The 12,723-nt window shown below is 47.4% G+C and overlaps 1 protein-coding gene across 1 annotated transcript in view; it reads right to left on the bottom strand.

Annotated features, from left to right (window-relative positions):
• LOC144606586 (membrane-bound glycerophospholipid O-acyltransferase 2-like) overlaps positions 1–12,723 on the bottom strand; it is a 71,522-nt gene that overhangs the window by 35,043 nt on the left and 23,756 nt on the right. Inside the window, exon 3 of the mRNA XM_078422832.1 lies at positions 4,601–4,678. Coding sequence (XP_078278958.1) covers positions 4,601–4,678 — 78 coding nt within the window. The remainder of the gene's footprint in view (positions 1–4,600; positions 4,679–12,723) is intronic.

Genomic DNA, 12,723 nt, shown 5'->3' with positions numbered 1-12,723 from the left:
AATTTTCCATTTTCAATTCATAGATGGAACATACGAGTAGAAATGCTTTGCAAGTGTCATCATCTGAGAGTGGGCAGGCCGATGTGTTTGCCAAGGGCCAGGGTTAAGACTTGCTGCAGAGGCAAGTCACATCTAGGCCGTTCCCTCGGAAATATCAATGTTTGGAGTAACGCTCACAGGAGACAAAGGATTTCAGTCGCCCCCACAAGATTAGCAAGATTGCTGCCCATTCCCACACACAAGCTGAGATATCGTACGTCAGCTATGACTCAGTGGGTGGCACTCCCATCACTGCTTGTGCGATTTAACTTCATCCCAGAGGCATGAACAGGCGGTGTTGGTATTGAGTGCAGTGTCGGTATAGTGCAGTGTCGGTATTGAGTGCAGTGTCGGTATTGAGTGCAGTGTCGGTATTGAGTGCTGTGTCGGTATTGAGTGCTGTGTCGGTATTGAGTGCAGTGTCGGTATTGAGTGCAGTGTCGGTATTGAGTGCAGTGTCGGTATTGAGTGCAGTGTCGGTATTGAGTGCAGTGTGGGTATTGAGTGCAGTGTGGGTATTGAGTGCAGTGTGGGTATTGAGTGCAGTGTGGGTATTGAGTGCAGTGTCGGTATTGAGTGCAGTGTGGGTATTGAGTGCAGTGTGGGTATTGAGTGCAGTGTGGGTATTGAGTGCAGTGTCGGTATTGAGTGCAGTGTGGGTATTGAGTGCAGTGTGGGTATTGAGTGCAGTGTGGGTATTGAGTGCAGTGTGGGTATTGAGTGCAGTGTGGGTATTGAGTGCAGTGTCGGTATTGAGTGCAGTGTGGGTATTGAGTGCAGTGTGGGTATTGAGTGCAGTGTCGGTATTGAGTGCAGTGTGGGTATTGAGTGCAGTGTCGGTATAGTGCAGTGTCGGTATTGAGTGCAGTGTCGGTATTGAGTGCAGTGTTGGTATTGAGTGCAGTGTCGGTATAGTGCAGTGTCGGTATTGAGTGCAGTGTCGGTATTGAGTGCAGTGTCGGTATTGAGTGCAGTGTCATATTGAGTGCAGGAGTAACTCAGCCAGGCCAGGCAGTATAGGGGCACGGTGGCGCAGCGGTAGAATTACATCGCCAGAGACCCACGTTTGATCCTGACCACGGGTGCCGTCTGCACGGAGTTTTTACGTTCTTCCCGTGTCCGCGTGGGTTTTCTCCGGGTGCTCCGGTTTCCTCCCACACATGCAAGTCCGTAGGTTAATCGGATTCTTTAGTGTGTGGGATAGAACTAGTGTACGGGTGATCGTTGATCGTTGATGGTCTCGGTGGGCTGAAGGGCCTGTGTACATGTGGTATCTTTAAACTAAACTAAAATTAGGTGGATACTATATTTTGCCCTAACAGGTGATGGTTTCGGGTTCGGACACACCTATCCATGTTCTCCACGGATGCTGCCTGATCCCGGAACCGGCCGCGGGATTTTCTCCGCCCGGCGGGGGCTTCAATGTCGGGAGCCCCGACCGCCCCGACGTGGCAACTTCAACAGCCTGACCGCGGGAGAAGACGGCAGGGGAAGGGAAAAGGCATTCTGGCCTTCCATCATAGTGAGGAGGGGACTGGAGGAGACTCACTGTGATGGATGTTTCTTTTTGTTTGGTGTTGGTTTGTGATTGTGCTTATTTTTATTGCTTATTTTTATTGGTCTTATTGTTGGACTGTGGGTAATTTTTCATTTCACTGCGCATTTATGTGTATGTGACAAATAAATTGACTATTGACTGTTGACTATTGAGTTATTTTAGCACTTTGTGTCTTTTATTTGCTAAGCCACCGTCTGCAGTTCCTCGTTTCTACAGGGTTGGCACTGACCATTTGTGCGGATGGCTTTGGGTATAATGTGAAACCCAATGCTTGCAAACCGTCATGGATAGCGATAAATACTTCCAAGGGCAGGGAATGTGGGTCTGACAAACAGCCAGTGTTTCCACCAACATCATTACAAAAAGGTGGTCCGATCATGCATCATTCAACTATTATGTTCTGTCTCTGTGTTCCAACATTGATTTCAGGTAATGCATTATCTACACTGTGTTTTGGATTGCCTTGAGGTTGTGATGGACTATATAATTACAATTCGTTACTTTGCGTGATTTTAAAACCACACCACTCCTCTTTTGCTCCAGGTGAACTTGGCCCTGGTCACGTTCAACCTTGAATAAGCCCGGCACCAAGTGAGGTTAGCTTAGTTTAGTTTACGGATACGGTGCGGAAACAAGCCCTTTCGGCCCACCGGGTCCGCACCGACCAGCGATCCCCACACAATAACACCATGACGTACAAACTCCACTCAGGCAGCACCTGTAGTCAGGATCGAACCCGGGTCTCTGGCGCTGTAATGCATACTGCTGCGCTACCGTGCCGCCCAGATCCATACCTTCGTACTCGCTTTAAGATTCATGCACATCGCCATGGCATTAATTCTTTGTTTTACTTTAAAGTTGGATTCTATTTTCAACCACCGTCAGATTCACCAACACAACTCTGTGCCCGTTGTCAATGTTGTCATCAACGCAATCACCAACAAGCTCCACCAGAACAATCATTACCAACATCACTTACAACAGGTAGCCACAAAATGCTGGAGTAACTCAGCGGGTCAGGCAGCATCTCGGGAGAGAAGGAATGGGTGATGTTTCGGGTCGAGACCCTTCTTCAGTCTGAAGAAGGGTCTCGACCCGAAACGTCACCCATTCCTTCTCTCCCAAGATGCTGCCTGACCCGCTGAGTTACTCCAACATTTTGTGTCTACCTTCGATTTAAACCAGCATCTGCAGTTTTTGTTTCCCATCACTTACCACAGCCTGGATTTAAATGGCGATATAATTATGGGAAAACAAGCATCAAACTGCCGATTGAGACGGTTGAAAGACAAACTAAATGTTAAGCAAAATTTGAGCTTTAAATATGTGGAGAGATAATGTGGTGAAATAATATCGAGTTGTCCTCCAGCAATGGCTGTAAAGAGGGCAGTGGAGATGACATTGTGACATCACGTTGACATTTACAAGGTTCTGGAAGGAAATTATCATAGGAGCAAAATGATAGGAGCAACAAAGGGCGGCACGGTGGCGCAGCGGTAGAATTGCTGCCTTACAGCGAATGCAGCGCCGGAGACTCAGGTTCGATCCTGACTACGGGCGCCGTTTGTACGTTCTCCCCGTGACCTGCGTGGGTTTTCTCCGAGATCTTCGGTTTCCTCCCACACTCCAAAGACGTACAGGGTTGTAGGTTAACTGGCTGGGCAAATGTAAAAATTGTCCCTAGTGGATGTGGAATAGTGTTAATATGCGGGGATCGCTGGGCGGCGCGGACCCGGTGGGCCGAAGGGCCTGTTTCTGCGCTGTATCTCTAAAATCTAAAGAAAATCTACAAATTAGGCCGTTCGGCCTAGTAGTCTGCTTCGCCACTCAGTCACGGCTGATCTACTTACCCTCTCAACCCCATTCTCCTGCCTTCACCCCGTAACCTTCGACGCCCTTACAAATAAAGAACGTATCAATCTCCACTTTAAAAATCCCCAATGACTTGGCCTCCACCACCATCTGTGGCAATGAATTCCACAGATTCACCACCCTCTGACTAAAGAAATTCCTCCTCATCTCCATTCTAAAGTTCTGTCCTTTTATTCTGAGGCTGTGCCCTCTGGTCCTAGACTCTCCCACTACTGGAAACATCTTCTCCACACCCCTTCTATCTAGGCCTTTCATTATTCTTTACATTAGACTTTTGACTTTAGAGATACAGTGCGGAAACAGGCCCTTTGGCCCAACGAGTCCACGCTGACTAGCGATCACCCCGTACACTAGAATTATTATCAATGTACTAAAACTCTCGTTTGTTTGTTTGTTTGTTCCTGAACTACAGCCAAAACGGTACACGATAGCGCGACGATTTTAGACCCACCTTACTCACCGTCGTCCCTTTGGTGCCAATGGAAGAAGTTTCATTGAAATCGGTGTTATATTTTTTAAGTTATTCACATTTTAAAGTTTAAATCTATCTCCTAGGAAGGGAGGGGGAAGAGAGAGGGAAGGAGGGGGGAGGGAGGGAGGGAGGGGGAGGAGGGAGGATAAGGGGAGTTGGAGGGGATGGAGTGGGGGGGAGGGGAAGGGAGGGAGAGGGGGATGGGGTGGAGGAAGGGAGGGAGGGAGAGGGGAGGAGGGAGGGGGTAGGGGGGAGGGAGGGGGGAGGGGAGGAGGGAGGGGGAGGGAGGGGGAGGGGAGGGGGGAGGGTGTGCTACACCAATGCACAAGAGGTTTGGGCCCAACAGGCCCACTTGGTCTAATCCTACACAACAGGGACATTGTGTACAAATCTGTACATCTTTCGAGTGCGGAATGAAACCGTTGCACCCGGGGAAACCCACGATGTCACGGGAAGAACGTACAAACTCCACACAGACAGCACCCGTAGTCAGGATCGGACCCGGGTCTCTGGTTCTGCTGCGCAACTATGCTTCCCCCACCAGGCTTAGTAGCTCTGACGCTAAACTTTAACAGCAAACAGAGAAATTCAAGGGTGAGCTTGCGACATGATCAAATGGTGGCAGTTGCACTACCTTCGAGAATTAAATATTTACTTACTTGTGAATGTTCTTGATGTCTACCATCACCATAACACCGTACAACAGGATTACCTCTCCAAGGAAATAAATAGCATGTCTGAAATCAAAACAAAAAAAATCTTTTAGTACAGGTCACTGATTCTCACTGACTAATAAAATCAACAAAGATAAAGTCTACGATTCTGTAGCACCAAACTAAGCCATTCATCTTATCTAACCTCTGCTAGTGTTAATGTACCAAATGGATCTCCTCCCCACCCCTCTAATCTTTTCAGCCAACAGTCGTTACCAACAGAATTTGCACCCGTTTATAAACTTAGCAGAATATCCTAAAATAAATGATAGCTGCTCAGTAAGCTCTGAAGTCCAGTAATTGTTTCATTCTGCAGTCAGATAAAGAAGTGGCCTACCTCACACATGCAGCAGACGATGGAAGGTTCCTGAACACTTAAACCTGTCTGAGGAAGGGTCTCCATCCGAAACCTCACCCATTCCTTCTCTCCAGAGATGCTGCCTGTCCCGCTGAGTTACTCCAGCTTTTTGTGCCTATCTTAAACTAAACTAGAGCATCTCTGAAGAGATAACATTGCAGGTCAGAGACCTTTGGTGGTAGTGACGTTTTTCATTTTTCTTTTAGCAAGCTTTTGGTCACCTTTCCTCTATTCTCCATATGTGGCTTGGTGGCCAAGCTTTTTTCAATAACACATTCATGAACTACCCAGGAATATTTTACAGTGTTGAAGACACGACAGTAGTATAGCGCATCCAGCTGCTTCTCAGCTTCTGAAAGATCTTGTGCAAGATCAGTTTGGAGGCTTTCCGACTCTCTGTGTTTATAGTTCTTTATTCGTTCCGGAGTGTGGAGGTCACACTTCATATCTGGGGTTTCCAGTAAACTGAATAGTCTGCTTCAGTCCACGTGGGTCCTACCCAGGTCACGAACGCCTGACTTTTGTACAGCCCGTACACATGAACTATTGGGTCGGCACGGTGGCGCAGCGGTAGAGTTGCTGCCTTACAGCGCCGAGTGATCCCGGTTTGATCCTGATTGTGGGTGCTGTCTGTGCGGACTTTGCAAGTTCTCCCTGTGACCGCGTGGGTTTTCTCCGGGTGCTCCAGCTTCCCCTCACATTCCAAAGACGTACAGGTTTGTAGGTTACTTGTAAATTGTCCCTGGTGTGTAGGAATGTACGAGTGCCCCATCTCCATAGGTCCCACCTGCCCGGTTTACCCATATCCCTCGAAACCTTCCATAGAAACATAGAAACATAGAAAATAGGTGCAGGAGTAGGTCATTCGGCCCTTCGAGCCTGCACCGCCATTCAATATGATCATGGCTGATCATCCAGCTCAGTAACCTGTACCTGCCTTCTCTCCATACCCCCTGATCCCTTTAGCCACAAGGGCCACATCTAACTCCCTCTTAAATATAGCAAATGAACTGGCCTCAACTACCTTCTGTGGCAGAGAATTCCACAGACTCACCACTCTCTGTGTGAAGAAATGTTTTCTCATCTTGGTCCTAAAAGACTTCCCCCTTATCCTTAAGGTGTGACCCCTGGTTCTGGACTTCCCCAACATCGGGAACAATCTTCCCGCATCTAGCCTCTCCAACCCCTTAAGAATTCTATATGTTTCTATAAGATCCCCCCTCAGTCTTCTAAATTCCAGCGAGTATAAGCCTAGTCTATCCAGTCTTTCTTCATATGAAAGTCCTGCCATCCCAGGGATCAATCTGGTGAACCTTCTCTGTACTCCCTCTAAGGCAAGAATGTCTTTCCTTCATGGCCATGTAAACGTCGAAATGTCTTTTAATGTCTATTGTCAAGCTGGAAAGGGTACAGAAAAGATTTATAAGGATGTTGCCAGGACCTGAGGGGCCTGAGCTATAGGGAGATGTTGAGTAGGTTGGGACTCTATTCCTTGGAGCGCAGGAGGATGAGGATTATACATCTTATTGAGGTGTATAAAATCATGAGAGGAATAGATCGAGTAGATGCACAGAGTTTCTTGCCCAGAGTAGGTGAATCGAGGACCAGAGGATATACAGTAGGTTTAAAGTGAAAGGGAAAAGGTTTTTATAGGAATCTGAGGGGTAACTTTTTCACACAAAGGTATGCAACAAGCTGCCAGAAGAGGTAGTTGAGGCTGGGACTACCCCAATATAGAAGAAAGTTAGACAGGTACATCTATAAGGCAGGTTTGGTGGGATATGGACCAAATGTGGGCAGGTGGGATTAGGGCAGCTGGGACATGTTGGCCGGTGTGGGAAAGTTGGGCCGAAGGGCCTGTTTCCTCACTCTATGACTCTAAGACTCTATCCCTTATCATCTTAAATCTGTGTCCTCTGATTCTCAATTCCCCTACACTGGGTTAAAGACTGTGCATCTACACTGTTCCAAGTTACAGATTTTTGGGGTTATGAACTGTTCTCTGGAATGCAATCCAGTCATTTCTTGGGGAGGACTCCAGACTTTCGTATCAAGACTTTCCTTGAATCAAACAACAACCAATAAAAGAATATCTGCCAAAAAAACTTAGCAAAACGGAAGCCCCTCCATCTGATTCACATTAACAATGAAATCATTCAGCCGATCTAAAAATAACGTTGGGAGCTGACTCAATTGGTGCTGGACCCATGCCTGGTCTGTCTGTTCAATCTAAGGAACTAGGATTAGTATTTCTGTGACACTTTTTCATAATTTCAGAAGTCCAGAGGGTTTGTACAGCCAGTTAAAGTGATTTTGAAGTGCAATAAAGTTAACTCTGTGTGCATTTAGCAAAGCTACACAAACCAGCAAGCAATTTTTGACCACTCTCTCCATCTGTTCTAATGCTGTGGCCAAGATACCATTGAGAATTTCAGGGAATTTTTCATCCATCTGATTGAGCAAACAAGGTCTCAGTTTATTTTTTCTAATACAAAAGATAACCCAGAAGAAGATAACTGTGCAACACTCGAGAAAGACACAAAATGCTGGAGTAACTCAGCGGGACAGGCAGCAACTCTGGAGAGAAGGAATGGGTGACATTTCGGGTCGAGACCCTTCTTCGGACTGAGAGTCAGGGGAGAGGGAGACATAGAGATATGGAAGGGTAAGGTGTGAAAACAACAAATCAAAGGGGAGGTTGCTAAAAAGGAAACGTAGAATGGTACGTAGTTGGCTGAGGACGACGAGGCACACAATCAGTAATATTTATTCCGGAGGAGAGTGGAACTAGTCAGAGAGCTCGAATGGGGGAGGGACGTAGAGAGAGAGAGAGAGAGAGAGAGAGAAAGAGAGAGAGAGAGAGAGAGAGAGAGAGAGCAAGGGTTACTTGAAGTTAGAGAAATCATTATTCTTACCGCTGGGGTGTAAGCTGCCCAAGCAAAATATGAGGTGCTGTTCCTCCAATTTGCGTCGGGCCTCACTCTGACAGTGGAGGAGGCCCAGGACAGAAAGGTCAGTGTGGGAATGGGAAGGGGAGTTGAAGTGTTTAGCAACTGGGAGATCAGGTAGGCCTAGGCAGACTGAGAGGTCCTTCATGCGAGAGTTAGATATAGCTCTTCGGGCTAATGAAATCAACGGATATGGGGAGAAAGCAGGAACGGGGGGGGGGGTACTGATTTTGGATGATCGGCCATGATCATATTGAATGGCGGTGCTGGCTCGAAGGGGCCGAACGGCCTACTCCTGAACCTATTTTCTATGTTTCTATGTTTCAACGTTGTGGAGGGGACATTAGTTTAAAATGTCATACTCCAATCTCTGGAGTAGTACTGAAATAATCGTTGGACTCCAAATTGAGAATGTAACCCATTGAGTGATGCCTGACACTTGATAAAACAGGAGAAACCATGTCCTGTGTTGAATGGTGTAGTGAAATCGGTTCATCAACTGATTAATTATTAAGGGATTGGACACGTTAGAGGCAGGAAACATGTTCCCAATGTTGGGGGAGTCCAGAACCAGGGCCCACAGTTTAAGAATAAGGGGTAGGCCATTTAGAACGGAGATGAGGAAAAACTTTTTCAGTCAGAGAGTTGTGAATCTGTGGAATTCTTTGCCTCAGAAGGCAGTGGAGGCCAATTCTCTGAATGCATTCAAGAGAGAGCTAGATAGAGCTCTTAAGGATAGCGGAGTCAGGGGGTATGGGGAGAAGGCAGGAACGGGGTACTGATTGAGAATGATCAGCCATGAACACATTGAATGGCGGTGCTGGCTCGAAGGGCCGAATGGCCTTCTCCTGCACCTATTGTCTATTGTCTATTGTCTATTGACCAGTGCGAATGTCTCAACACATAACAAGGGCATAATCATGAAAGATTTTACTTAGCTGCTCACTTCATTAAGAAAGCAAATGTTTTGATCAAAAAAAGGTAGACCCAAAATGCTGGAGTAACTCAGTGGGACAGGCAGCATCTCTGGAGAGAAGGAATGGGTGACGTTTCGGGTCGAGACCCATCTTCAGACTGATCAGTCTGAAGATGGGTCTCCTTCCCCGAATTTAGACACCATGGTAGGAGTAGATGGCCTTAGCTTGTGCTAACATATGGAGACGGCACTGACTTACAATATGTTGGAAGGATCTGGAGATGCTGCTTCTAGTTTCCCTCTGCCTGGACTCTCAATCTGAAGAAGGGTCTCGTCCCGAATCGTCAGCCATTCCTTCCCTCCAGAGATCCTGCCTGTCCCGCTGAGTTACTCCAGCATTTTGTGTCTATCTTGACTGACTTACGTTTTCTGTTCAGTTTTGGTTTATTGTCACGTGTACCGAGGTACAGTGAAAAGCTTTTGTTGCAGGCTAACCAGTCAGCAGAAAGAGAAAACATGATTACAATCGATCCATTTACAGTGTGTAGATGCATGATAAGGGAATAACGTATAAGGGAGTAAAGCAAGGTAAAGCCAGCAAAGTCCGATCAATGATAGTCCGAGCATCATCATAGAGGTAGATAGTAGTTCAGCACTGCTCTCTGTTTTTTTCATTTTTAGAGATACAGCGCGGAAACAGGCCTTTTCGGCCCACCGGGACCACGCCGACCAGCGATCCCCGCACATTAACACAATCCTATACCCTCTAGGGACAATTTTTACATTTACCAAGCCAATTAACCTACAAACCTGCACGTCTTTGGAGTGTGGGAGGAAACCGAAGATCTCGGAGAAAACCCACGCAGGTCACGGGGAGAGCGTACAAACTCCGCACAGACAGCGCCCGTAGTCAGGATCGAACCGGCGCTGCATTCGCTGTAAGGCAGCAATTCTACCGCTGCGCCACCGTGCGGCCCTTGATTATTGTAGGATGATTGCGTTGCCTGACAACAGCTGGGAAGAAACTGTCCCTGAATCTGGAGGTGTGTGTTTTCACACTGCTATGCCTTTTGCCTGATGGGAGAGGGGGGAAGAGGGAGTGGCCGGGGTGCGGACTGGTCCTTGATTATGCTGCGGGCCTTGTTGGGGGCAGCGTGAGGTGTGGATGGAGTCTGGGTTTGTTGCTGTTGATTTGCTGGCAAGCACTCAGCTGATCCCATGTGGCAATGCCCCAGTGACACAGCATGGTCTTGCCCAATATACTCGGTCACTGCGGGCGAGCTCCAACAAGCTGCACCCCAAGTACCGAGGCACATTTCTGAATGCTCGCAAAGTCTTGGTCAAAGGGCTTGAAATGCTTCTGAAAGTCCCCGAAGCACAGAAACATTCAAGGACCATTCAAAATCAATGAAACAACAAAGTTAAATCATTTTAAAACATGCAAAGTATTTTTAAGGAGGTAAAATCTTTGACACAAACACAAGTGATGTGAAATTGCTTGGCCATTCCCCTTCTAACTCGTGACAATTCCTCTCCATTCTACTGATTGGGTCTGTTTGCTGTGCTAATATGCATTCTCATCTGCTCCAGTTCAGTGGAGGTCCGTCCAGCTCAAGTTTACGGCCTTCCTGACAGTGTAAATACCACAGGTTCAGTATGGAAGTGTCAGCTTTTTCCAGTGCTCCAACTAAATGTTGATCCCAACATCTTTTGTTGTTCACGAAATCAAGACTGTTAACTTTGTGGCAACTGCACATCTGGGTAGAGGAGGACAGAGAGACAGAGAGACAGAGAGAGAGAGAGAGAGACAGAGAGAGAGACAGAGAGACAGAGAGAGAGAGAGAGACAGGGAGAGACAGAGAGAGAGAGAGAGAGGACAGGGAGAGACAGAAGAGACAGAGAGACAGAGAGACAGAGAGACAGAGAGACAGGGAGAGAGAGAGAGACAGAGAGACAGAGAGAGACAGAGAGAGAGAGACAGAGAGACAGGGAGAGACAGAGAGACAGAGAGAGACAGAGAGACAGAGAGACAGAGAGACAGAGAGACAGAGAGACAGGGAGAGAGAGAGAGACAGAGAGACAGGGAGAGAGAGAGAGACAGAGAGACAGGAGAGAGAGAGAGACAGAGAGAGAGAGAGAGACAGAGAGACCAGAGACAGAGAGACAGAGAGAGAGAGACAGAGAGAGAGAGAGAGACAGAGAGAGAGAGAGAGAGAGAGAGAGAGACAGGGAGAGAGAGAGAGACAGAGAGACAGAGAGGGAGTGAGGGGAGGGAGAAAGAGGGAGAGAGGGGGAGAGAGGGGGAGGGAGGGGGGAGGGAGGGGGGGAGGGGAGGGAGGGGGAGGGAGGGGGAGGGAGGGGGAGAGAGGGGGAGAGAGGGGGAGAGAGGGGAGAGAGGGGGAGAGGGAGAGGGAGGAGAGGAGGGAGAGGGAGGGAGAGGGAGAGGGAGAGGGAGAGGGAGAGGGAGAGGGGAGAGGGGAGAGGGAGAGGGAAGGAGAGGAGAGAGAGAGAGAGGAGAGAGAGAGAGAGAGAGAGAGAGAGAGAGAGAGATGAGAGAGAGAGAGAGAGAGAGAGAGAGAGAGAGAGAGGGAGAGGAGAAAGAGGAGAAAGAGGGAGAAAGAGGGAGAAAGATAAGGTAAAAGATATAACTATATCTATAAGAGAGAAAGATCCGAGGCCCGAGATCCGAGATCCGAGATCCGAGATCCAACGCCCGAGGCTGGTACACCGAACCCGAGATCCGAGGCTGGTGGAACGAACCCGAGGCCCGAATCCAAGAAACCTGCACGACCAGACTTACTTAATTTTCACCCCAAAATAGCCGCATCTAGGATGAACCCACTGAAAACCCCACCTAAAGTGGGACACAGTGTGAAACACCAAAACTCGGAGAAATAATCACAACAACAAAAAATAATGATCATTATAATGAATCTTTTTTTTTCTTCTTCTTTTTCTTTAAAATAAATATATATATCATATATATATAATAAACAGATAAATAGGTAAATAGATAAATAGATAGATAAACAAATAAATAAATAGACAAGCAGATAAATTAAAGATAAATAGATAATTAAATAATTAAATAAATAGACGGAGGTGCCGCAGACAGATCAGATCACCACAACATGCAGAGCAAAGAGCTGGGAATAGAATATCCGCCTAATTGCAAAAAGCGTACGCGCAAAAAGACAAACATAAGGAGAAAATTCTCCAGGAAAACCCAGAGGTCCTCTACGTTGATTACGTCCAACATCAAGGGAGTAGGAAGAAGAATAACGTAATATTCTTCACTAACTACATCCATTCATGGAGAGACACTTATAATTGACTTCAGAAAAACCAGTGCAGAATACGACCCACTCTACATCAATGGGGTCTGTGTGGAAAGGGTACCCGCTTTCAGGTTCCTGGGTACGCACGTCGCAGAGGATCTTACCTGGTCTACCAACACCATCACCACAGTGAAGAAGGCACAGCAGAGACTTCCACTTCCTGAGGATCCTCAGGAAAACCAACCTGCAGGAGAAGCTCATGATGTCCTTCTATCGCTGCTCCATCGAGAGTGTGCTGGCATACTGTATAACACATGGTATGCCAGCTGCTCAGAAAAGGACAGGAAGGCCCTTCAGAGGGTCATCTACGACGGCCCCAGAAGATCATCGGCTGCTCACCTGCCCTCCCTGGAGCAACCTGTTCAGCCTACGCTGCCTCAGTAGAGCAGGCAAAATAATAAAAGATCCATCCCACCCCCGGCCACCGTCTGTTTGTTCATCTGCCCCTCTGGTCGACGTTTTCAGGTCGATCAAATCCCGAACAAACAGACTTAAGAACAGTTTTTACC

This window comes from Rhinoraja longicauda, chromosome 27 (genome assembly GCF_053455715.1).
Source record: "Rhinoraja longicauda isolate Sanriku21f chromosome 27, sRhiLon1.1, whole genome shotgun sequence".
Taxonomy (NCBI): Eukaryota; Metazoa; Chordata; class Chondrichthyes; order Rajiformes; family Arhynchobatidae; genus Rhinoraja; species Rhinoraja longicauda.
Note: the sequence above shows the minus strand (reverse complement) of the source record. Positions and strands in the feature narration are given on the sequence as shown.